Source organism: Rousettus aegyptiacus, unplaced genomic scaffold (assembly GCF_014176215.1).
Source record: "Rousettus aegyptiacus isolate mRouAeg1 unplaced genomic scaffold, mRouAeg1.p scaffold_m13_p_12, whole genome shotgun sequence".
NCBI lineage: Eukaryota > Metazoa > Chordata > Mammalia > Chiroptera > Pteropodidae > Rousettus > Rousettus aegyptiacus.
The window spans coordinates 33403451-33430595 of record NW_023416287.1 but is presented as its reverse complement, the minus strand read 5'-3'; the positions used below and the strand labels follow the sequence as shown (position 1 = coordinate 33430595).

General features: G+C 40.2%; 1 protein-coding gene across 5 annotated transcripts in view; it reads left to right on the top strand.

Annotated features, from left to right (window-relative positions):
- The window catches only part of KIF16B (kinesin family member 16B), a 272147-nt gene that overhangs the window by 22580 nt on the left and 222422 nt on the right, over positions 1-27145 (top strand). For all 5 annotated transcript variants that reach the window (XM_016122017.2, XM_036229690.1, XM_016122013.2 and 2 more), the window contains 6 exons: positions 13559-13628; positions 15621-15734; positions 21146-21262; positions 23236-23333; positions 24075-24184; positions 26682-26824. In XM_016122017.2, the coding sequence (XP_015977503.2) occupies positions 13559-13628; positions 15621-15734; positions 21146-21262; positions 23236-23333; positions 24075-24184; positions 26682-26824 (652 nt within the window). The remainder of the gene's footprint in view (positions 1-13558; positions 13629-15620; positions 15735-21145; positions 21263-23235; positions 23334-24074; positions 24185-26681; positions 26825-27145) is intronic.

Below are 27145 nucleotides of genomic sequence, written 5' to 3'. Positions count from 1 at the left end.
ATCCTCCAAAGAGCCGTGTAAAAGGGAGACATCTGCTTTTGTCCTTTGACCCACCAAAGCCGCTGGCCACTGTTGCTCTCTTTAATATACAAGTAGATATTGCAAGCCTGCCCTGGAGGAGAGAGGGGAAAGGGCTGCCAGGCACAGTGCAGGACAGCATGCGTTGCGCGCCTTCAGATTGGACGGTCAGTGCACAGTCAGAATAACTGGACAGAATTCACAGGTATTTAAAAATAAGTGAAAGAATTTTGGTGTTTTGATATTCTTAATGAATGGTAGCCTCTGGATTGTGCTGATGAAGATAAAACATTTCCTAGACAACACTTATGAAGATCAACTATATGATGATTATTTTTTTTTTTGAGATGTGGCTAAAAAATTTGGCAAAATGTATTTTCTGAATTCCCTCCATTTCCACCCATTTTGGGAAAGCACTGGAAAGGTTTCGTTAAAATTAATCATCCCGCCAGAGTGTAAGCTCCCAGACAGCAGGACTTTTTATTGGTTTTGTTTGCCGGTATATCTCCAGTACCTTGAACAGTAGAGGCACAGTGAGCACTTGCTGAATAAATAGATGGGTCTTGGATTTGTGGTGGAAATGAACACATTGACTGTCTGCTGTGCCCCTGGCCTTGTGTCGCCTGCTTCCTTGTATCATGTCTTTCAACAAAAAATTATATGTCAGGGTAGCTCAATACCCAGAACACTGCTGTACAGTCAGTACTTTGTAGCAACCATGTGTGATTGGTTTTAGTCAGCCATTTTACAGGCGAAGAACCAAGGCTCACCAAAGTTAAATAAGGTGTAAAAGTCACAGAGCTACTGATAATTTGAACCCAGGTCCCTAAAGCTCAGTGCCCAGCCTCCTTCCCCAATTATTAAACCACTCTACTTGGCAACATCAGGCACCGATGTTGCAGTGTGTTAATGGAATATCACACTGTGCTGGGTGAAGAAGCTACTATGCAAAACCATGATTGCATTGTATTCTATCTATTCTGACTCAAAGTAAAGTCTTTTGAAGAAAAGGTCCTGCAATTTAGCATTTTGTAGCATAGCTTTTTCCTATCTGGTGTATTTAGCTGTCAGTGTTGTAAAAGGAATCAATTCTTTCTTTATAGGTCAGCTATGTATTTTTTTTTTAAAGGCTGTCTCTGAGAACCTTTTTCTGAAACAGATACATCTGGAAGGAGGGTCGTAGCGATGGTGTGGTTAACGAGCGGAGAGCACTCATTGCTTTGTGTGTCATGGTGCTGCGGCACTAAACTAGAGCATCTTGGGGGATTTGATAGTTGGTTTAATGTTTGAACATAGGAAAACGAAAGGAAGTATTACTAAGTGTTCTTATGTTCCCAGTGTTTATACTTATACCACCCTTCTTAAACTTCCACTTTTCTTTTATGAATAAGTTGCTTGTATATTTTGGAGAAGCACATTGAAGAAGTTTGGCCATATGCACATCCTTTTATTCCTCTTTCCTTGAAGGTCCTTATGCCTTGGTTCTGGAGTCAGAGTCACAGCTGTGGGTCTGTAGGAAGAGCCGAGCTTTCTCTCTGCCTTTGGAGTTAACATCTGCTACGTTAACTGATATTTTTAAGAAAATGCACCTACATTTAAAAATTGAAAATGTATAATAAACTTTGAAGCATTAACTTTATATTAGTGCTTGAGTTCAAGAATAATATCTCGTTTTTTGTTTAACTGTTTCATTCTTTCATTGCTCATTCATTCATTCATTCATCCAAGTGCTTGGTTGTATGGAAGGACAGTGCTAGGTATTGGGGGTTATATAAAAAGTAGAGTGTTATGTCTGCCCTCAGGAAGCATCTAGATTGGTGAGGAAGACAAACATGTAGTTGTCCAACAGTAAACAGGTAGAATGTGGAAACTGTTGCAGTGTGTTATGGAATATCACATGGAAGATACTGGCTAAGAGGGATCTGGGAAGCCTCCTGGAGGAGGAGACATTGTCAAGGGCTTTGAAGGAAAAGTGAGGTAGAGGGACCAGCATGAGGGTCTTTGTAAGTCCTGGGAGAAGGAATGGTTTGGAATGAGATGGGAGAGCTTGGGTGACGAGGAATCCTGTTTCGAGAGTAATCTTTGTGTGGATTCTTTAACTGTGCTGACTGGCTCATTGTGTTCCTGTTGGACCCCAAGCTTATATAATCTCCAGGACTGCTCTTAGTAGATCTCTGTGGCTTTGAAGTATTGATCGCTCAGTTAATTCCTCTAACCTTTGACAATACTGACTCTGTAGTAGCAACTTAGAGCAAGTCACTTAACCTCTTGAGGTATCATTTTCTCTCTTTGTGAGATGAGGTCATAGACTGGGTCTCTTCTGAGTTCATCTTCTTGTCACCTGAGCCTCATCTTGGCTCACAAGTAGGGCCAAGATAGGGCCTTCCTTATCTTGGCCCTACTTGTCCAACTGCAGACTATCCAACATTCCCTGTGAAAGTGTCATCATCTTTCGTCGTGAGCAGAATTTAGTTCTTATGGTTTTGGGCTTGAATTTTGTAATGTTTGAAATTCTTCAGCTTTCTACCAGCTTTGTCAGCTGGGACCAGGCTTCCATGACAGAATTAAACCCAATGCCCTGAGTGAATTATCTTCACTCCTGTGCTTCTAGAATGGTACTAGTTATGGACCTTTTGGAGGAGTTGGAAAATAGTTACTCAGTGATGTGTATATTATTCTCCTCACCCCTCTTTCTGTTTTACTGCAAATCAAATTGTAGTTTTCATGCTGTTTTGCTGCTTACTCTTTCTCCTCACTTTACATTGTTTCTCAATGACTTTGGTGGTCTAGAGTCTAGATAAGAAGCCCTAGTGGGAAGGCAACAGTGACAACCCAAGAGGCATAGTCCCACTCTGGATTTTCATTCTGGAATTGGGAATAGTTGGGTTGGGCTCCATTTAGAGGATCAGACGAGAGCACCTTGTGAAGCATCTCAGAAGGAGCAGAGGGGCACGTAAGCTTCCACACTCTTGCAGAGTCCTAGCGCCTCATGTGAGGAGAGGTCACAGACAACTGAAGCAATGGCTCCCAAGCTTGATTGGTCATCGGCATCTCTTAGGAGGTTAAATATACAGATCCCTGCTCCCTAGCCTTCAATTCTCACTTGGTAGGTCTGGATTGGGCTCTTCCGATGATTCTGCTGATCATCAGGGCTTGGGAATCTGAATCTGGCCCCGTCGTCTTTTGGGTTTATCTGCACTAGGACCCCGACCCAGCACCTCTCTGCGGCCTCCTCACTGGGCTCCTTGCTTCACTCTTGCCCCTCTGGAGTCTGTGCACAGCAGCTAGAGGGACAATTTCAATATGTAAATGCAATTTTGCCACTCCCCTATACCTGAAACTTTCCCATGTCTGTGGCTTACTAGCACATTTTAGTTCTAAAGTCTTAGCCATTGAACCAAGGCCTGTATGGCGTGATGTAATGTGATCCCTGCTTCTTTTTCTGGCCTCATTATTCCATTTTGCAGTCATGCTGGCCTTGTTGCTCTTCCCCCAGACCTCTGGCTGGTTCCTGCCCCAGGGCCTATGCACACCTGCCGTTCTCTTTACCTGAAATGCTCTTCCCAGATCTTTGCCTCATTTTGGTCAGGTCTTTGCGCACAGGTTCCCCTTGGTGAGGTCTTTTATGACTGTTTGCCTTCCTCAGCCTCTGCCCTTATGTTTCTTTATAGCACATACCAGTACCTAAAATGTTATTGTATTTATTTTTTCCTAAACTCTGCCCCTAGCCTACCTACCTTCATCCCAACTGAAATGCAGACACCAGGACGACTCTGTATTGTTTACTACTCTTTTGCTACACTGAGAGTGTTGTCCGGCATGTCAGAGGTCCTCACTAAATATTTGTGGACTGAATGAACACATAAATCGCCCCACATAGTGTTCCAGGTAAGGATTTGTTAGCCTCTGACTAAACCTCCTCAGTGATGATTCTGCACATCTCAAGGCAGCCCATTTGTATTGAGGCAATTCTGATCGTCTTTACTTCAGCTGGAAACAGAAAAGGTATCTGCTTTCTTTCTTGCTTATTGCTCTCTGCTGGAGAATTGGGGTGGTGGCTGCCACTTGTTGGCATGCCCTACAGCATCAGTTCAGGGGAGCTGGTGTGGTGGATCCCGTGCTTACTGCCCATATCGTCCTTTGCTGAAGCTTATTGCCCAGTTGCTGCAGTGCTGTTGTCATGGCCTTTAGCGTCAGCCCCTCAGGGGCCCAAGGCTGCACCCCTTCCCCAGGCAGCCCTCATTCTGTGACTGCTTAATTCAGGGGTATGAAGACATGGCCATCTTGGGCCAACCTTAGCAACTCCAAGAGTGTCTGTAGCTCCACGACTGCTTGTGAGGTTGGCCAGTGCTGTCCTTGGGTTTGTGTGGCAGCTCTACTGCTCCCTCTGCCCAGTCCCACTTTCGTCTCCTTTCTCCAGATGTTGATCCCCAGGTCACACCTTAATGAGCACCCTGCATGCTAGACTGCCTCAGGTTGCCTGTCTATCTGGAATCTCAATCTGTTACAGCTGAGTCTTTGTCTATTCTTTTAGGTTTATTACACCCTCTCTAGGTCAGGGAAGATAATAAAAGGCTCAGCTTAATAGCTCCCTACTATGGGGTGGGGCAGCAGAGGATTTCACTTAGCTTGGGCTGCTCATAGCATATGTGACTATGACAGCAGTGTTGTTCTTGGCTTGTTCATAGTGGCAGTACATGGGGACTAGAGTGGAGGCTGTGCAGATTCTCACTGGCTGCCACCCGAGGTTGGCATTTGGATGTAGATCATGGTGCTACCAACCTCTAGCTGACTTCTGTGTCTGAAGTGTGTTCTGTGGAGCTGAAATCAAGTCAGGGTGATTGCCTGAGAAATCCACTCCAGAACTTTTTTCAGTACATGTTTCCCCTGGGTTTTTCTCAGAAACTGCATTGAAGGCTTTTATGGATTGCGTGGGGAGTGCCTGAAAGTAGTCAGCAATCCCAGAATCTTTCAATGCTCAGAACCAATCAGAAAAGATAAGGAAAAAGCTGGCTTCTGGAGAGTAGCCTTCCCTGAATTTCCGTACTTTAACATAAGCGAGGGAACACATGTTTCTGGATCCTCCACTACACTGTTGGGTGCTGAAGGTGTAGATGTATTTGAAGTCTCTGCTTAGTCACTCTTTGGGCTTTCCTCCAAGGGAGGCTGATACATATGCATCTCACAAGAAGGGCCCAATGGGTTTCATACCTGGGGTAAGTGATGGTGGCATCAGAGTTAGAAATCAAAAGTCTGACTAGTTCTCATGCAATATTTAGGATATAGTTATACTAAAAAAGTATTTATTTGAAGTTCAGATTCAATGGGGTGTCCTGCATGTTATCTAGAACCCTTAATAAAAGAGAAAATGAGAAGTGCTATTGGGTTGAGCAGAGGGACTGAACAATTTATTGACCCTAAGGGGTCAGAAATGCTTCCCAAAAGAGGGGAATCTGGGTCTGGTTTTGAATGTTGAGCACTACTTCGTAGAGAGGTAGGGAAGAAGGGGAGAGGTAAATCTAGGCAGTGCACAAAGGGCTGGGGGAAGTGTGGAAGTGCAAGGCGAAGGCGAGGTGTTCCTGTGGCCGGAGGGTCAGGAGAAGAGGGTCAGTAAGCCAGCCCTCGTTTTCAAGCCCTGTAAGGACATGGACTTACCCTAGAGCACTGAGGAGCCGCTCAAAGCTTAAGTCAGAAACTTTTTGTCTCTTAATGAACTGCATTTGTGTTAATTATAAAAGTAATGTTAAATCATGCTGAAATAAATTCCAGCAGTAAAATGTTCATTTTCTCATCTCCTGAGGTCCTGCTCTGACTTACTCTTCAGAGTGACCACTATGAACAGCTTTCTGTTTATTATTGCAAATGTTCAGAGGTATTTTGTGGACCTAGGAGCATATATGAGCATATTATGCCTCATTTATTTATTTATTTATTTAACCACAGACTAGATCATGGTCTGCACATTTTTTTCTACTTGTTCTTTCTCCCACTTAACAGTGTTCCTTGGGCTTCTGTCCATTGTAGTACCCATGGAGGTCACATTTTTTTTTTTGAGTGTTTTTATTTTTGATGTTGAGTGTCCTGCCACCAAAATGAAAGCAATTACATGATAATTCATAGTACGTAAGTTTTAAGGTGAATTTGGGGGAGACAAGTTTATTTCAGAAGTCTGGTTTAATGAGCCACTCCAGAATCTTCCAAGCTCATGGCTGGGTCTGGAGATCTCAGCACCATTCACTCAGGCCATTTATTGTTGAGTGGCCAAAAATACCACCAGTTGACAACTGGAATCAGTTTGAATTGCTGAATAATTTAAAAACATTTTCAAAAATATTTGAATTAACAGAAGGTTGCTTTTTCTGATAAGCTTTCTTCTCATATATCTCAGAGCTGACATAATTTATCTCTTTTTCTGATTGGCTGTTTTACATTCCCCGCCCCCCACTCCCTCCCAGTAATTGATCTGTACCTCATTATACTTCAGCTGGTTCATTTGTGGCATCTTATGATCTAGTTTCCAGACCTTTCAAATAAATTACTTATTTATATAAAGGAACCATAATTGACTTTTTGGTTGAGAAACCCAATTCACCAAAGTGGCCAGGGAGAGACATAGTTCATTTTGCTCTATTATCAAATCAATGTTCAAATAATATTTTAGGATTATTTATTTTCTTCAATATGAGAAAAATGTCAAGATTTATTTCCCATGTTTTTTAAATGTCAGAGGAAATTGACCGGAGTAGGAGAACTCTCAGTGCCTGGTGTTTTATAGTTTTTAGATGAAAGATTAAGACAGCACTGAGCCGGGATTGAGAGCATGGCCTCCTTGTGCTTGGTAGACTCAGAGTGTGGCGTATGAAGGAATCTTCTCCGGGATTCTCTAGACTAATTGGAGAGATGGCATCAATAAGGATGAAACCTGTATGAATGGGATAAGCTAGGTAGGTGTATGAAGGAAAATTGTTTCTGTAGGTTTATCAGGATAGATGAGTCAAATTAGACCTGAGACAAGCCTTGCTTGAGAATGTGGATGGAAAGATACCGTGTGTGGGAAAGCAAGAACAAAGGATGTAAGGGGGGCTAGTAGGAAGATGGAGTTAAGTAGAGGATGCACATGATGAATAATAGGCTGGGATAAGGACCATTTGTTTAACATCTTAGTCCATCACATTCAACAACAATTTTATGAGCACCTCAACGTTGCAGAATCTGTGCTGGGGCCTGGGGTATAAGAACAGGACAAGCAAAGTCCTTACTCTTAAGAAGTTCACGGTCTGGTGGGTGAAAAGCAGATAGGTCATCTAACAAGGGAAAAGGGTACAGGGCTTGTGAAGACTCTCCAGAGCGTGTGGCATCTAAGCTGGGTCTGAAGAGGATGGCTGAGACCAGAAGAGAAGATAGGATAGGTGTAGTGTTAAATGACAACATTGTTAAGGTCAGATCACAAAGGACTTTCTATTCCATGGAGAGCTGGATTTCATCCTATAGCCTTTTGAAGTCACAGAAGGAGTTAAAAGCAGGGAGCTTCATAGTAAGGTCTGTATTTCAAAAGAATCTTTCTGGCAGCAGCATGGAGTATGGCTGGGAGGGGACAAAGTTGGAGGCAAAGAGACTACGGAGGGGTGGTGGTGGCCCGACCTGGGACAGTGGCTGCAGAGTGGGCAGATATGGCTGAGGTTGGTAAATAGGGGGCAGGTTGGACAGGACTAGGGAGCTGAATGTTGGGTGGGTTGGGGAAGTGGGAAGTATCACATGGACCCTAAAGTCACCTATGATCTCTTCCTGGGGTAAAGAGATCATGAGCAGTCACCAGTCTCCAGTAGATGAGGGGCTAAGCAGGTGTGGAAGGTAAGAGGGGCCTGAAGCCTTCCTTCTTTCCTTCATCTCTGAAATATGTGGCAGTTTAACAATCCTCCTGGAATTTGCAAAAGTTAATTTCAACATTTAATGATTCCAGCCATCATAACCACTGTATGGAGATAACATTGGCTTTTCCGTAAGTATTTTCTGGAACTACAATGAGATTTGCTCTCTACGGCTAAAACTCCAGCTAGCATTTTGTTATAAATGTTATAATAAAATGTTAGAGACTATTTTTGGAGTAAAAATAAATCTTTTTCTTAATAGTTTTAGTTTTTATGCTTAAGAAAAAACAATCTAGGAAATTGCTATTTGTGAAATTTCCCTCCTGGAACAGATGGCTTCCATCTCCATCTCAATCTCGATGACCTGTGATTACTTTTAAAACGACTTCGAGTTGTTTTCAGCAACCTTACACTGATAATGGGAGACACTCTGGGGATCGAAAGGGCTAGAAGTTGATAGCTTGGCAGAGTGATGAGAACGAGGGAACCAGGATGTGATGACACCCAGATGACTTCTTAGATCCAATTGTGTCAGATATTTATTGCTCTTGGTCAGAAGCTAATACACAATTTAAGAGCAAAGGGTAGCTGACTGAGATTATATCTATATCCTTCAAGGCAGTTTTAAAAATAGAACTTAAAGGTCTGAGTACAAACTTAGTTTCTCAGTGTACAAAGTATGAATGTCGTGGAGTTTGTTTCATGAGAGTAAATGTAAGACTGGGCATCACTCTCTCACATTAGTGTAATGTCAGAGTAGTGCTTCTCAAACTTCAGTGTTCATTGGAATCACTAGGGTTAAAATGCAATTTCCCACTCAGTATGCCTGAGGTGGGGCCTGAGTCATTTCTAACACTTTTCCCAAGGCTGCTGATGTTTGCTGGGTCCTTGGCAACATTTTGAGTAACTAGGTTCTGAGCTAGGGTTCCCATCTTTTTGGGCACAGTTTTTTTGAGGAAAGCTGTGGACCCTCAGAACAGTGAACCTGTCACCACACCCTTCCTTCACCATCACACCCCAATCATACAATGTCAAGGAGATGAACCATTTGAAACCCACCTTGCATCTTCAGTTTTGATTTCAGAAGTGGTAGTAGAGAGACGCTTATTACATAATGATTTTGCGGTCAGTATCTTTCCTAGTGTTTTTATACAGTGGACGTTAATTTAAAATTTGGAAAGTACTTTCGTGGTTACCTACAGGCTATAATAAATGGTCATGTGGAGGGCCCTTTAAATTTGGCTCTCCAAAGATATAAAGCTCTGAGCTGTGGCATTACTTCATCCCTGGCTTCCAGCAGGAGTGGTAGCCATTTGTATGAGCTGCATTTCTATATGTTTTTTAAACAAGAATTGACAAGTACTGTGAGTCACTTCTAATCTTCTTAGATCCCTGGATAATTTTGTGTACCCAACAGGTATTTGTTGATAATAGTGGTTTTAAAGTAGAAGATCTAGGCACACATTAAGTGGCTGAGAATGACCTGTGGGGACCCAGATGCTGTAGTCTGTGGTATTAAAACTCACCTGTGCAGTTCTCTTGCTGGGCAGGATGTACTTTTGGTAGTTGCTGTAGGAAAGGGGTCAATTTGTGAAGTATTTGTTTTATGGCTCCTGGCTACAGAACTCAGGGTGTCCCTGAGGCAGTTCTCACTTTTCCGTTCATGATGGAGCTTCCCAAGACCTGGAGGGCAGGAGTGGAAGCTTCTAGCACAGGGGAGGGATTTCATTTGTTTACTTGTCTTTAAGTCACTGTTCATCCAGCCACACCCTTCTTCAGAATGCCTTGGAAAGGTTAAACGGATTCTGTGGGAATTTACTGTAGTTCTTGACCGGTGTTTACATACTCTTGGATTTAGGAGTTTGTCTCTTCCTCTCGAGGTGGCCAGGATGCTACTCCCACGTGGTTCCCTCAACCCTGGATTATTTTAAAGTAAACCACAGACATATCATTTTGATGCAGGACAGGGCAAATTTCCCCAAGTTGCGGGGGTTGGGGGGTGGGGCGGAGGGGCTAGGGGAGACCAAGCCCTGCACCTAGAGAAGAGGGTCCTTTGGCAGAGAGAGTAGACAGAATTCAACACATGCCAAAGTTAGTGTCAAAAGGAAAGTTTATTAGAAAAGAGGTAACACTCCACAGAGTGTGGTCTCTTCTCAGAAGCAGAGAGTGAGAGGGACAGTGAAAGACAGAGTAAAGGCACTGAGAGGGACCCTGAGTATTAGGGGCATTCAGTTTATATATCATTCTTCAGTTCCTATGAGGTACAGTCTAAAGACTTTCTTTACCCATTTCCTTTGATGCAGACACACAATGAGGAAGGGGGAGAGTATGTAGCGTCAAAAGGTAAGAATAAGTAGAGTGAAAGACCTCTGGCAGTTCCCAGCCTTTTATCCATAGGTTCTGCATGGTTTTGGCCATAGGGAATGACTCTTGGTTCCTGTTTCCCCTTCACCAGTATGGGGAATGGGTTGTTAATAATCCAACAGAAATCTTCCTTTGTTCTGAAGGTGTCCTCCTGGTCTGGCTTCAGGGCTGATCAGCACATTGCAGTCTCTGATTGTGGCTTGATTAGGATTTTAATTCTCTTGCCTCCTTCATACATTACTTGTATCAGTTATCTCTTGCTGTGTAACAGTACCTCAAAATTTTGGGCATTAAAACAGTATTCTCTCATAGTTTACGGGTCAGGAGACTGGAGGGAGTTTAGCTGGGTCCTCTGGCTTAGAGTGTCTCTCAAGGCTGCACTCTTGGTGCCAGGCTGCTCCAGCCACCTCTTGGTGTGGCTAGGGTGGGGTGCATCCGTGCCTATCCGTGTGACAGCTGGCAGGCCTTAGTTCCTCTATACCTTGATACCTTGGTCTCTCCAGAGGGTTCCTCACAACGTGGCAGCTGGCTTTCCCCATTGCCAGGGTTCTGTCAACTTTAGATAAAGTTTATGCTAGTTTTTCTCATTCAAATTCAGGACTATAGAGTTTTTACTTAACCTCATGAATCCTATGTTTGTATCTCCTTTCATCTGAAAATCTTAGTTTCAGTGGCACCAACGTAGTTACTCATGTGTTATTCTACAGTGTTGTAGCCGCCAGCCCCCGGAAGACACATGGACCACCGGAACTCAGTGAGTTATAGGAAACACATTCTTTATTCAGCCAGCTGGGTCTTCCAGGGGTACGCAAACCCCTAATTAAGCAGCCCCGAAATGTAGAGGTACAGAGTTTTTAAGCCCCAAATCCTATTCTTCATTCTGTCTAAATACAAAGGTCTATTTTTCTTCTGTTCACTACCTGTCGACCCACAGGTTGGGTGTGCAAGCGGGAGTACAGAAGCAGAAAGCTTATTGTTAGAATGTTATCTTCCTATGGGTGACAGCCTATGTTCCCATGGGCATAGCCAAGCAGTAATTTTCCAGTAATAGTTATTTTTTTCAGTCACCACAACAGTACACAAACAGAAATTTCAGAGTGACAAAACTTTATCACCAAAAATATGACTGAAAATGCTTTAAGATTTCTTTATAATTTTTTTCCTCCTTAGGCTGTGTCCCACTACATTATACAGTCAAATTTCTCTACATAGTCATAATTGAAATTGTTTCTCACTGTGCAGTGCAGTTAGGTTTATTTGCTTCAACTTTTGCATTTGAAGTTATTTTAAAATATACTTTTGTTTCATTTTTCTATAAATTATTTTCATCATTCTGAAGATGATTTATAGATTAAAGTATATAAATATTTTTTAAGAAATCTAAGGATCTATTCCTGTCCCTTCTACTCCATTTTCTTCTTTCTCCATAGGTAGCGTTTTGAAAAAAATTTTTAGGTTATCCTTTTTATCTTGAAATATAAGTGGTAATATTCCGTGTATACTTTTTTTCCATCTTGCATTCTCCACTTAGCAGTAGTAGATCCTGGCTTCCACTCAGTAGCAGTGCATAGAGATCTTCATTCGTTTTTCAGTGACTTAACACTCCATTGTGTAGATATACAGTTATTTATTCTAGAGAACTATACTTTTCATAAGTTCTCTTGACTTCCTTTTCTGAATGGATATGTTATCGAAGAGTGGGGATCCTCTCCTGACACGTTGTCTAGCTTCTTGATGTGTCGAACAAAGAATTGAGCAAGATACCAAAATACAGCAGAAAAGAAAAGTTTTATTAGAAGGGAAAGTACACTTCCAGACATGGAAGCAGGCCTGAGTGAGAGAAGCCTGGCTCAGAAGGCCTGGTAACAAAGCCTTTGGGATTTTTATCCCATTTGCTGTGGGTGGTTACTTTTCTTAGAGGCGTGGGCTTCCTTGATTGACATTTAAGATTGATAGAACGCAGTGATTCATCATTTGCTTTCTGCACATGTTCGATCCCAGAATTCAGTCTGTTATGATGATATTAATGAACTTCCAGGCATATGCATCATATTATAATAAGGATATAACGAGGCTCAGGTGAGTTGAAGGTCATTGGGTCTTCATTGTGGGAGGTGCGAGTGATTGGCTTAAACTGGTACTTACTTTTCTGCTTGTTTCCTTACATGAGTTATTTTTAGCCCCAAAATGCCTTTGGCTTGCTTATTTGCGGACAGGCTAGGGCAGACCCCTTCTAGGATAGGATGACCTCAGTGTCTTTGCAGGCAGACTTGCCAGCCCCTAACTTTCCTGCCTACCTCTTTTCTAAGAGCCATGAACCCCCTCATTATTAGTATGGATGTTGAGGGACGTGAGGTCTCTTCCATATCTGCTTCCTGCTGAGAAGGGTCCTTGTCCCTGCCTACTGGGGTTTCATGGGGCTCTTCCCTTTCTGCCTTTGTCAGGGCAGGGTCCTGGGTTTCCTGCTGAGGTGCCACCTCAGTCCTTAGACAAGGAAAAGAAGATACAAACTTGTTATTGAAATCTTATATCTGTTAATTTCTATTGTTGATTTGCCTATTAAGTGAGTAAAGGGAAACAGGCTCGGTTGATATATTTCTTAAAGAATCAAAAAGCCTTTGGGTTAAAGGTCCTCTCTCCTCTCAGACTCTAAGGGCCCTGTTTCACCTAACACCAGTTTTGCTAACAATGGGCTGATGACCCTTATCAATAGCCAGAGGACCTGAGTCACCAGTTTCAGGGTAATTATCTGGATCTGAGGGAGACGGTCTTTTTCCCAAAGAAAAGAGGGAAGAAAACAACTAGGTTTACTAAAAAGATTAAGAACTCTGTAAGAGATGGGCAGTATCATTTCCTCCTAAAAGATGTCCCATATCAGATATAGAAAGAAGGTGGGAGGAGAGGGTAATACCCAGGCTGCTTCTAGAAGCAGCACCTGCTTGTGACCACTCACTACAGTTTTCTTCTTAGCTCTCATCCTGGGTGTCAGATGTCTTTCTTTTCTGCACTAGTTGGGTGGGACTACTTTTATCACGATTGACAGCCTGCATGGTTTCTGTCATTTTCTTTATACTCCTTTTGGCTTATAGTTAGAAGTTCTAGGTTTTGACATTATTTGTCAGTCTTAGTTTTTAGTGGTGGCTCCTGTCCTGTGTGTGTTCATGTTTATATTGGCAAGGATTTGGGAGGAATGATATCAAGGATTGTACTTCAGATGCCATTTAAAAACAAACTTCACATGTAAAAATGTCAATAAAAATTTGGTAAAACATGTCTTTCCTAATCAAACTGAATGATTTATGTTGCAGGGAAAAGGACTTGGAAGCCAAATTTATTATTCAAATGGAGAAAAGCAAAACAACAATCACAAACTTAAAGGCAAGTAACAACCTGGCCTTGCTCCCATTCTGTGAGTCCCCATGTGTGTTTCATCAGAATGACTTGTGGATAAATAAAATGCATCTGCCATTTCCACACTCCTTGAAATTAACCACTTCTCTATTCACTTAGCCACGACAGCATGCCCTTGGGTTGGCTTGGGCTCCAGCGTGGGCTTGGGCTCAGCCACAAATCAAGAATGTTGATCCTCTTTTTCCTCTCCCATTTTCAGTTTCATTTGACCTGAAAACCAAACCCAAGGTGTAGGCCTGATATGTGAGCTCATTGGCTTAGCCCAGACCCAAGCATTTTTAGCCTATATCCTGTAGTGGTTCCTTGGTCTGGCAATTGACTGTATTTTGTGAATCGTTAAATAAGCTTTAGCCCTAGGTTTGTTTTAATTTTTAATCAAAATAGTCATTTTATAATCTTTGTAAGAGGAGCTGTTATTATTATTCAAAACTCAGAGGATGAAAGATTAACAATTTTTTTTCTGAAAAAAAATTGAAAAAATAAATTTCTAAGATGGCAAGTTCTTCCTTTTGCTCTTAAAATATCCTATTTGTTTCTTTAATCAGTGAATTTGTTAAGGACCCTGAATAATTTTCACTTAGGGAGGAAATAAGGGTGTAAAGTTAATAAATCACCTGCTTTATGGACTCAACCCCTTTTTCCTTTGATATTTGTTGGAAACGTACAGATTTAGATTTTAAGGCCTGCTGCTTCATGGCCAAGTGCAGATTGGCCTCAAGTTGGATTTCTTTTAATTTTTGGCTCAAGGCACTGGACACTTTGAAATCTAATTTCAAAATAGTGCATCTCGATCTCCAGTGATAGATGCTGGGGAAAGCTATCTTCCAGTTGGGCCATGCCCTGGATAATTTGATAGGCTTCCTTTGAGGCTTTGGTGTCCCTTTGCCTGAGGCATTCTCCAGTGGAATGTCTTTCTTTCTCCACTGTCCACAATCCTTGTACCTTTTGGCTCTGTCTGGCCTACACTTAGCTTCCCCTCCTTTGACCTCTCACTTCTCACCTTTCTGCCAGTAACCACTTGTCCCTTTCCTGCTGTCAGTTTCCTTTGCTTTGCATCATATATTTTTTTTATGCTCACAATGCTATGGTAAAAGTTTAATCATTAAAAATTGTATTGACTGAAACAGGGACCCCTGGCCTTTACTTGTGCATAATGGAATGTTCTCCTTGATTACTCTGTTGCCTTTTGAGTTTTACAAATGTTTCCTTAACTGATATACCCAGAACAGACACCCAGACTTTTAACATTTTTCTTTATAGTATCCGAATCATGCTGGAAAAATATGATGCTCATAGAGTTTATTCAGCATGTGTCCAGGGAGCTGTGCGAGTCTTTGGTGACATACAAACATTTTTAAATATGGTTTTTGGTTCACTTAGGTTTAGAGCAAGGTAGACGAGATATGCAGACATTTGCAGTAATATGCTATGTCTTAGGAGAATCTAGTTTTTCAGAGGTGGGGGGAATTGTTTCCAAAAGAGTGCCCAAGAGTAAGCATCTGATGTGAAGTTTTTTTGGGGGGGGGCCCACAAAAATCACACAACTCTAGGGGGCTCCAGTTACATCATAATCTATGTGAATAGCACCCCCTAGAGTTGTTCAGACCCTGGCTTTGGTGGTTTTGGGTGGAGGGAATAGTAAAAAGCATCAAAGACAGGAAAAAATAAAGTCTGGCTGGAGTGTTGGGTTCATATAAGGTAATCATGATAAAAAGTCCAGGAAAGAAGTGTTAGATTATATTATTGATTGACCATGGATTACTGGGTGGACTTTAGGTTTTATTTACTTGATTTTTGTGGGTCAGGAGGAATTAAATGCTTCTTAGGATGTAAACATAGAAAATGGTGATGGTTGTATATTTTTTATAGAGCTTTTTAAAAAATTGGATCACTTCTCAACTGACGGTGCTCTTTCTTATTATTCTCTTATTATTATTATCATAATCATCTCTCTCTTAGATACCAGAAGGAGGGACTGGGGACTCAGGAAGAGAGCGGACGAAGACCTTCACTTACGACTTTTCTTTTTATTCTGCTGATACAAAAAGTCCAGATTATGTTTCACAAGAAATGGTAAGGTACTTTCAAGATCTTTCTTTTGGTTTATTTTCATATTGAGAAAAACATGCTTATCCCAAAACTCTTAAAACATCTTACTAATTTTTTTCTGAATATAATTTTAATTTATATAAAATTAGCCTTTGCTAACTTGCCTTTTTGGTTGTTATGTAGCACCATTTATCTTAAGACTGAGAATAATAAATGCCCCAAAGGTTGATTTTTTTTTTTTTAACCTTTAGGCATGATGATCATGACTTTTATTTAAAAACTTTGACACCACTATTTTGAAGGAGGTCTGCAAATCACATGTGTTCTAGGGGAACACGTATATGCTGCTAATTTGGCAAATAAGCCACTTAGCCTTGCGTCCTGCTGGTGATGCAGAGTTTTAGGAGGTAGATGTTAACCCCAAGTCACATCTCCCCTATTGGAGTGGATCATTAAAGGTTTCAGAAAGAAGAATTCTAGAAAGAAAGAACATTTTTGTCCAGAATCTTTCTAGAAACCAGAGTGAAGCTGGAATTTGTCCATGAAACCTGTACTGTAGCTTTTTATGATCTAAAATGTCAACATGACATGGGCAGGTAGGAACAGACTCAAAGATCCTCCCAGGAGACCTTCATTTGTTTTGATTTCATGTGAGCAGAGGGAAAAGGGTGCTTCTCTGGCGGGGGAGGATCAGGGAGGTTGTTTGAGTAGAGCGGTTATAGGAGGCACCAGTGTGTGGGGGAAGAGCACGGCTTTACAGCCTGGGCCTATTCCTGGCTTATTAACTGCTTCTTTAGATACATTACTTCAGGCATCTGTGTGTTAAAACAAGGATAAGAATTCTTGTTCAGCATGACCTGGGTTGCAATCCATTCAGTGGCGTCTTGAAGTGCTGTTCTTGATGGGTTTCTTGGAATTTGATGAGTCTGCCAGAATCACTGGCATTGCCTGGGAACACGTTAGAGATGTAGAATCACAGGAGTGATCCCAGACCTGCTGAATCAGAGACTGCATTTTTTTAGCACGATCCCCAGGTTATTTGCATGTACCTTAACATTTCAGAAATTTAGTTGGTTTAGAAATGGATTATGGAGGAGATTGACTTTCTGAGGCAATGTAAATATTGGTGTTTGGGTTGTGAACTTAGAGAAGTTGCTTAAAGGAGAGGCCTGGAGTGATTATATCCAGAATATATTGGTTTAGCATTGGGAGAGAATAGAAAGGACAATAGCGAAATGAGTAGGAGTCATAAAGAGCCATGAGGTGCCAGGTATGAAAGAGGGTCCAGGAGAAGAAAGATGAACCATTGCTGCCTGAGTTTGCATTGGTGTCAGAAACTGCTTGGTGCTCATGTGTGCTATCTCATTTATTTCTCATATGAACTAAAGTAGGTCAACCTTAGCTTAATTTTCCTTTGTCTAAGAGTTACAGTGAGTTCAAATGACTTGCTTAGATCCATAGACCTAATTGACTTAATAGTAGCAGAATTGAGATCCTGGGGCTGATGTATAGGGCCTTGGGGATGCCACTGGAAAGTCTTAAGGACATGAGAAAAGGCTTGGTGTGTTCTAAGTGACAGCTGGACATGGTAGCCCTGAGTAAATGAACTAGTGAATGAGTGAAGATGACTTTGGTGTTGAGGTAACTGGATTAATCAATGTGGGTAGCTAAGCATCTGGTGAGGAATAGACTATTATAGCTATTGGAATCTGAATTTTGGCTTTAATATAAGAATGGAAATGAAGTGAGTGGTCAAAGGGAATTTGTGAAGAGAAAAGCCAGTTCATCGTACAGTCTTTAGAGTGTCTTCAAAGGAGGGTGAATGAAGAGCCATGAGGATCCCCACTTCTAACTTAGTGGCTGGATTTTCTTCTTATATAACCAAAAGTTGAGGGCTTTTGAGGACAGAGGGCTGTGCCGAGGGAAAGCCCAAGGACAGAAGGTGGAGTTATGTGTGACAGCAGGGCCTGGCACACTGGAGATGCTCAGTACATGTTTGCTGATTGAAACAACTCCTTTGAGGATGGATGGTGGTTAATTTATGGGAACAGATGACGTTTCCTGGGTTCTTGTGCAAGAGTCAAGATCAAGGAAACAGTAACAAATTTAGCTCTTTTGAAAGTTAAAAATAAATGCCTAGGATTTTAAAATGGTTTTAGGTTGTGAAAGCTTTCAGCTGATAAGGATAATTTTCATGCTCAGGTATGTGCAGCATCTTTTCTCAGAGGCTTCAGGTTCTTCGACTTTATATAAATAACCTGAGATTGTTCCATTAAATTACAAAACTAAAAAAGCCTTGAGGTATGTTAGTAAACACTGTTTTCTAGTACAACAATGTGTTAATAAAACCAGCAAAGATACAGGAAAATAACTATTTTTAAGCATTTTATTAAAGAAAAGGTAAATTTCCCTCATCCCTAATTTTAATAGCTGTTGTTACTAAAAAGGGCTTTAATTTTGAATATTGACCAATGTTTTCATGCTGCCATATTCAGCACGAGAATTAACCTGACAGGTTGTATCCCTGCTATAAACAGAGGAAGATGCAAACTTAGCATAATGTCTTGTTTTTTTTCTCCTCCTCTTTCCCCCTTCTTCTTCTTCCTCTTTTATCATTTGAATTTAAAAGCATCTTGAGAAAATATATCATGCCTGTTACTAAATTTAAGTCAAATTTTCCTCAGTGTTAAACAACCAGGTAAGATGACCATTAATATTTCTTCTTTCCAAGTTAATTTTAGATTCAGAAAAAAAAATCAGTGAGCAATTTAAATCTACACTCATGTAAATTAAAGATCATTGAAATAAGGTCTAATTTTCTGCACCATTCTTTGAAACTCCAAAGGGAGACTTTGATCTCACACAACCTGTTCTTTGATTCAACCCTGGAGAAACTTGAAACCTAAAATCTCAGTTGACAAACTGGATGGGAGTCTTTCAACAGTGCCCTCTTGTGGGCAATTCCCCTCAAGTGAGGCCCCAAGGTACTTGAATTACTCTGGAAATCAGCTTTAAAGTCTGTGTTCAGACAAGCAGCAAGGTGGATTTTAGGTAACCTGGACAGGTGAGGATCTCAGAGGGGTTTGATGCCAGTGGGGAGAACAGGTCATTGGTTTCATAAAGCAGCCTTTCCTTTCCTCCCCTGTTTGGCTGGTAACTCCTTTGTGGGAGCTGCGATGGGGTAGCCTGTTTTTCTTGCCGAGAACTCCTGAGGTGTGGACAGTGTCCTCCTGCTTCTCTGGGCTCCAGCTGACTTTGGGTGGGTTACTTGAAGCTGGGACTGAGCCAGGCCTGGGTCAGCACCTTCAGAAGTGCATTTTCTAGGCCTGTTTTGCAGTCATGTCCACCAGCCCCAGCACTCCCTGGACCCTCTGAGTCTGTCAGAGAACTCCAGCTGAAAATAAAGTAGTAGTAAAATTAGTTATGGATTTTAACCCAAGGGAAGAATTTCACTTTGAAAACTTTTGGGTTTAGTTTAAATGTGATATTTTGAATGCCTTTGTTTTAGCTCCAGGCAAAAATATGAGAGAAGCTCCTTCCTTTATTCTTTGGAAGTTTATAGAAGGCTGTTCTTCCTATCCAGTGGCACTCTGTGAAATGGTAAAAATGATACATGCCTTATATTTAATCAGAAAGAATTGAATAAATATTTAGAGTTTTTCCTCATATTCCATACACAGTGATGAAAACAAACCTCAGTCAGTGGTCTGGTACCTTGAGTCTCTCTGAGATTGGCTTCTGCCACCAGTTTACGGAGGGAGGTCCTTCCAGGTAGGGTAGGGCCTCATGGTTATGTTGGGGGTGTAGGAAGAAGACACGTGGCTGTGGGGTCTTTAGAAGCACAGGCTTTTGGGTCAGAAGGTCCCGGGTGCAAATCCCAACTCTGTCACTCACTGTGCATGCCCAGAGTGACCTAACCTCTTTCTTTAAAAGTGGATCTAGCCTGCTTTTGAGGACTAACACTTGAACACAACGTGAGCTACTATTACAGTTGAGCGTTGAATAACTCATCATAATTTGAGAATAAGATCAGAAAATATCAGCTTCTAAGTGTTGAAATGGACAAAAATTAACTCAGAAGGAATGAGTCTGGTCATTTGTGGAAGGGATTCAATTGAAAGGACAGTTTGTAAATCTTTGACTGATGAGACTAAGAAAGCAAAGTCCAAACAAAATGGCGGGAAGATGGTGCCTGAAGAAAGCTGAAGTTTAGTTGACCATATTTTTATCTTTGCTTGAATGACAGGCTGCATTATTAGCAGAGATGGTTTATGTGGAGCTGAGATCAAGACGGCCAGTGTATTATCAGCCCTGTCCGGGGTCTGGGTGTTCTGGCAGAAGGGTCTAGGTCCCTGCTAACGCAGCATCACTCACAGAGACTGAGCACACTTGAGGGGTTGATGAGCTTCCTGTCGTGGACTGTGGTGGCCCCACAAAGCAGCACCTCGCTTTGCCCAGGCTTTGACTGAGAACCTGATCATAGCGCCCTCTCTTTAATACCCTTCAGCTGCTGTTGTTGCTGCATTTTTAAAGTAGGGAGGTGTTTTATGTGCCCTTAGTATGCTAGTCCGAGAGGGCAGGGGGCAGCATGAAGGCTGTAGGGGGGTTGGTAAGCTTTGGTTGGTCCCCTTCCCAATTGGGTGTGACTCAGATGAACACGCATCATGATTTACTTCATTTACTTCAGTTGTCTAGGCGAAGTATTTGCCCTAAACCCTTTTTAGTTCCCCAGAGTAACACTTTGCATTTATATGGGGAAGCAGGCATGGACTGAGGCTTTGTAGGTGTTACACCAGGCTCCACACAGCTTGTCTCCCAGCCCTCTCCATCTTGGGCAAATATCCAAATAGAAAAAAACATCTGGACTCTGACTCGGTGGGGCCCAGCCATCCCCTCTCATCCATACCCAGCTATCAGTCAGCTCTGTCAGAACCTCCGGGGACTTATTTTGATGAAAAGCTGGACCTTTAAAATGATGGTATTGATTTGGCATGGTTTGGGCAATAACTCTGGCTGCTGTGACTTTCAGATTTTGAATATTTACTTTCTAGAAGGTTTGATAGAATGATAAATACTTTTATAAGTTTATTAAATTCTGAAATGCTAAATCATCACATTTTATAATATCTTTGCTTGCCGACATTATTGTCCCTTTGCCTTGTTTACATTTTTATATTTCAGGGTTTTTTTTTTTGTTTACGTAAGTAGGAAAAAAGAATTGCTTTTTGCTTGCTTGAAAAGTTGCCTTTGGATTAAAAACTGGGTACATACATATATTCTGTTGTTAATGGTTCTTCTGTAATTTATTGTGTAATCCTTATGAGATGAAAATAGTGTTAAAAAATATTGTCAATATCGAAGGGGCTTTTTAAAAAATCCATGGTAATTGTATCTTTTTGTTTTTTGTTTTTTGTTTTTTGTTTTTTGGCTTTCAGGTTTTCAAAACCCTTGGTACAGATGTCGTGAAGTCTGCATTTGAAGGTTATAATGCTTGTGTCTTTGCATATGGGCAAACTGGATCGGGAAAGTCATACACTATGATGGGAAATTCTGTACGTTGTTTACGCTGTGTGGGAAGAAAATTTTTTATTATCTTTCTCTTTGAACTGGTAGAATTGTTTCTTTTATCTACTTGATCTGTACTAACGTGCTTTTCATGTTCTGATCGTTCTTTAGCAATAAGATAAAACTCAGTAATAAGTTGGACTAAATTTCCTTTGAGAGATTTTAAATTAGAAACAGTTTTAAGTTTATAAGCATGAATAATGGATGCAAGTCTCAGTTCATTTTCCATTTTTAAAGGCTTTATAATCTTATCAAAATATATGCTGGGTCTACAAGTAATTTATTCTTCTTTTCTGCCAATACAACAGTTTGAATAAAATTACTGAACTCTGTTCTTTCTAAAATTATTCAAAACATTTTTCCTCAAGAAAAATGTAAAAAATATCTAATTCTTTGGTAGAAAAGTACTACATAAATCCAGCAAATACATAAAAAGGGTTAGAATTATGCAGTTTATATGGAGTCTATATAGTTATAGTATGTAGAGCTTAGTAGTTATGCTATGTAAATTAACAGATGAAGTTATATTTGCCCCCAAAATATGGAGGAATAAAAAACTAGACATTACTGCAGGAACTTTATCTCATCTGTGCTTTCTCCAGGTCTGGATAGTGCTTGTATGTTTTACTTTGTTGTGGTAAAAACTGTTCACTGACTCTCAGACCTGCGGCTTGTTCTAGATGTGGAGATACTCAGAGAATCACAGGGCTTCCTGCTGGCAGGCACAGTCGTGTCTTTAATGCTATAGGTTTTGTGGGCACGGAAGTAGTAGTGCAGTAAGGAACATCAGTCATTCCAGATGAAAGTATTTCAGCGCGTACATCCTGGCTTCTAAAACCAGGCTTTTCCTTGACATGTTGAGTAGATGCTGCATGGAGAGTCCTCAGTGCTGAAAAGTAGGGATGAATAAGTAGATGATTTTCTTTTATCATTACCCTTCTCTTCTTACTCTCCTATGATGCCTTTGAGGGGGGAGGGGGGAAAAAACCTTCTCTAAAAGTGTAATTTGCATACCAATTCCCTTTTAGCTATTTTATGTAAGTTAAATATTTATAAAATACTCATAAACTACAGCTGTTTGCTCTGACCTTACAGTGGAGACTTTTTGGGTATTTAAAATAGTATTTTTTAAAGTAAGAACAACAAATATGGTGAAAGGCCCATTTTTCCTTGATAAGCATTGGTATTGATTTAATGGTAAAAGAAAAAAAATCTTAAAACCGTGATGATATTTCTTGCATTTTTGTGTGTGCGTGGGGGGGGGGGGCGGGGGTTGAGTGAGGGTAAGGATATACCTCAGAAGAAAACACTGAAGCTCTGAAATTTTCAGTTTCCTAACGTTCTTAACATGAACTTTTGCCTCATCTTTAGTATCATTCTGAGGTTCATCAGCTTGTTAATTCTGATTGAAACATGAAAATTATTGATTATGCCCACCTTGTATAAGTAATACAATGTATTAAAAATCTTGTTTGGAAGGCCAGTGTTGAGATCAAAAGAGGGATATCCTACATGTTTAGATGTAGTTCTGTCACCCAAGTTTTAAGATAATTATTAGCTATTTCGAGGATTTACTAAGGTATCTTTAGTATTTCTTTTCTGCTCAGTGTATATTTCACCTTTTCTGGTCATTTGACCAGATCAGATTTTTAACATTCTGTAGCTATAGACTCTTGTGTTTGAAAGTTAGAGAGTAAGTTTTCTTACGTTTGCAAGCCATGATTTAACTGATTACCAGCTGATGACTGTATATTACTATAATATAGTGTGTAGGAATTAAAAAACTCAATCCTTTTATTTCAGAGAGTCGGAAGCAGTTCTGGAGGGGTAATTGGTGTGTCTGGGGCCCTTGGTAGTGGACCTAGGGTTGGCGTGCAAACCCCTTGAGTCTAATCAAATTCAGTCACCAGTTGCTTTTATTTCAGGTGATAACTGTTGCCATTCTTCCTTCCCATTGTAGGGTGATTCTGGCTTAATACCTCGAATCTGTGAAGGTCTTTTCAGTCGGATAAATGAAACCACCAGATGGGATGAAGCATCTTTTCGAACTGAAGTCAGGTAGGGCCCGTGGCCTGCATAACTGAGTGTGAGCTTGGCTGGAGCTTGCTTTCAGGCGCAAGGGATGGATAAAGCCTTTGGGTTCCTGAAGGAAGAGTCTGCCTCTTTCCCCTCCTGAACTATGGTCGTTGAAAGTAAAGCTTAAAACATGTTTGTTTTTAATGACTTTCTTGGGTGCAGTTTGCAGTAGGATTTGGGAGGCTGGTAGAAATAACCCAGCTTGGTCAGAAACACTAATGTTGTATGCTTTACTCAAATGGAATGAGCTTTTGACTTTTACGTGTATGCCTTATTCTTTTGACTGAATAAGGTTTGTTTTATTCTTTACATTGGTAGGATCACTATAACTACAACATTTAAGTAAATCTGCATGGTTGAGGTGTCTTTTCTTCCTTGAACTTAAACCTTTCTGGGAGCCAGTCTCTTCAGTGATTTTGAGGGGAGACGTAACAATCTTAAATCTTCTCACGGCTGCCTGACCTCTCAGTGTATGTGTGGCCCTGACAAGTTGTTTGAAATACAGTAAACCTCCATTGCCTAATCTGTAAAAAGGGAGTAATAATAGCATTTACTTCTGGGTTATTGTAGGAATTAAAAGAAATAATTGATATAGAGTGCTTAGCATAATATCTGATGCCTCGGTACCATCCACAAATGCATGTTGTTGCTGTTATTGTTGTTATTGTTGATATTAATATTTGATATTATTTTTCTGAATTTAGTTTTATTTAAAATTTTTAGCTACTTAGAGATTTACAATGAACGTGTGAGAGATCTACTTAGGCGGAAGTCATCCAAAACCTTTAATTTAAGAGTTCGTGAACATCCAAAAGAAGGACCTTATGTTGAGGGTAAGAGTGAATATTTCACAGCTCTATTCTTCTTGGGAATTTGTGCAAAGATCATAATTTGAAAGAAAAAAAAGTAGGATAATGGTGGTATTTAAAAAATTTATTTCGGTCATTTATTATGGTAAAAATGACATGCTATCACTCACCACACAATATTCATTTACTGAATTTTTACTTCACCAAGAAGTCACTGGTTTTGTGGGGTTTGCCAATAGATTTCCTCTTGCTTTAAGAACTCTCTGGCAGTTTGTTTTCCAATGTTCTCAGGCATGATAAGCAACACTACAACTTGTCTCTTTTAAGTGGTGTTGTATTTTAGTGGTATGTTACTTGGTAATATGACCATAAGGAGATTCTAAGACATCTTACCTTTTGAGAAGGGTGTTTACAGAGTTTCCTCTGCTGTGGTTCTCAGCATTTGTGTTGTGATAGTTGTGTCATAGTCAGTTGTGAGGAATGTCACAAGTAATTATGGGTACAGGGTTGGTCTGGTCCTTCCTAATTATTTTGAAAATAGGCTGGATTTAAGGCTCTTCTTGTAATGAAGCTATTCTCACTTTTTCTGTATAAGGTGGCAGAGTGATGGCTGACTTATATGAATCACTCACAGAAACATGTTTCACTGTAGCTATTGTCCTTCATGTGTGTCTCATTTGAGGCAAGGCTGAGAACTGGTCATGGGTTTAAAGATGTTTTTGTTTTGGTTATCCTTTTTACTTGCAGATATCAGGTGCACCAATAGGACCTTATCTGCATTTTATTAAATTTCCAATTGGACTTTTGTCTTTTATGGCCAAAGTAAGGTGTGTGACTATGCATTTGTTTTATGGGGTGTGGAGTAGCTATAATTGTTAATAGTTTTTAGCCTAACTGTTTTTACTTTAATTGTCTTGTTGGATGTTAAAACATATTATAAAGCTGGTTTATGAAGAGAAAGAATAATCAAATAGGGCAAAACATCCAGAATTTGAGGTAGGTACATATAGGGATTTAGTTTTTAATAAATCTGCTATTCAGACACTGGGGAAATACTGGTATTAAGTTAAGTTTTTCCAGAAATTTGGAGAAGGGAAGGCTTTAAAATTTTTGACTTAAAACCCAGAAATCATGAAATAAAAGTATTAAATTTGAAGTGATAAAAAAATAAAACTTTATATTTGGCAGAAATATCATGAGCAAAGTAAAAAGACAACTTACAGAATGGGGAAAATATTTTCAATTCAAATTTCAGACTAAAGACTAATTTCTTTAATATATAAACAGCCCCTATAAATCAATGAGGACCAATCCAGCAGTCAAGTAGGAAAATGAACATAATATGTGAATAGACTGTTCACAGAAATAGAAATACAGATGATTTTTAAATGGAGGAAAGAACGCTCAGCTTCACTCACAGTCAGAGAAAAAAGCAAAATAAAAATTCTTCAGGATAACATTTGTTACCTATTTCTTGCAGATGTATGTAAGTCTGATATGATAGTGTTGGGAGACAGGCAGTCTCATACATTGCTACCACTGTGTATAAATTGCTTTCTATGGAGAGCAATTTTGCAATAAATGTCAAAATTTCAAATATGCTTTGATCAAGTAATTCCACCTCTTAAAAACTTATTCAGCAGAAATAGTCACACACATTTGAAAAGACCTATGTACAAGATTATTTGTAGCAGTATTATTTGTAATTGGAAACAAAATGTAAACAACCTCTATAATCTCAGTAGGAGACTAGTTAAATTGATTATGGCACATTCATATAATCAAATGCTCTGTAGCCATAAAAATGAGTGAAGAATCACCTTAACTGATACCAAATATTTTTCAATATATTATTACATAGAAAAAAAGCAAGGTGCAAAACTATGTTTATGGTATGCTGCCATTTTCATAAAAGGAGACAAAAAGATTTTTTTAATATATATAAAAAAATTGTATGGTTTATTTCTAGAAGGGCATGGAGGAACTGATAACATTGGGAACTGATAACAGAAGAGGAAGTTGGGGGATGGGTTATAAGAAAGGAGTAGGGGGCTGCACTTTACACAGTATCCTTTTTGTAGTATTTGACTTTGGAATCATATGAATATTCCCAAGAAAATGAATAAAAAAATTTTAAAGAGGTTTTAAAAAAATGCTTTTAGGTTTTTCATGAAGTTGGTATTTACATTTCCCTCTGTGTGCTATGATTAAAGCTAATAGGGTTGATGATAAAAGCTAATATTTATCTCTCTGCTAGGCACATATTATGAGATGAGGTCACTGGGGCATGGTGAGCCATCGACTTGGCCATAACTATTAAATCTAGTAGATGAGCAATAGAGCTGGGGTTTGATCCCAGGCAGCCCGGCTCGTGAGTGTGTTATAAACTACCCTGCTGTAGGAAGAAGATCTTCAAACAACAGATTTGTCCAGTTGTGTATTATTTCATAGAGATTAAATTTCTTATTCCATTTGCTATATATTAGGAAGATTTCTTCACGCTCTCTTTTTTTATCTTCAGATTTATCCAAACATTTAGTGCAGAATTATGGTGATGTAGAAGAACTTATGGAGGCAGGAAATATCAATCGTACCACTGCAGCAACTGGGATGAATGACGTCAGTAGCAGGTCTCATGCCATCTTCACCATCAAGTTCACTCAGGTAAGGGCAGCTGTCGGGCCGGCTGGCTCTGTCCCTGAGGTCTTTACTTGCTGATTAACACCAGCTGAGGACCTATCATTGTTGAACCAGGAGCAGCAGCAGGCAAAGGTGACTGTCATTTTCTTGTTAATTAGACTTGAGCATGTGCTGTATGCTGAGTTTCTCTGTAGTTACAATCACAGTAATTTGAAATGTCCTGATGTATATACCCTTAAGAAATATTTAGCAGGCTTCTGCCTTGTTCAAGTGGTAAAAAAACTTGCTTTGTGCTTAATTAAGCAAAAGTTTTCATTGTTGCAAGCTCTGAGGGAGATAATGGAT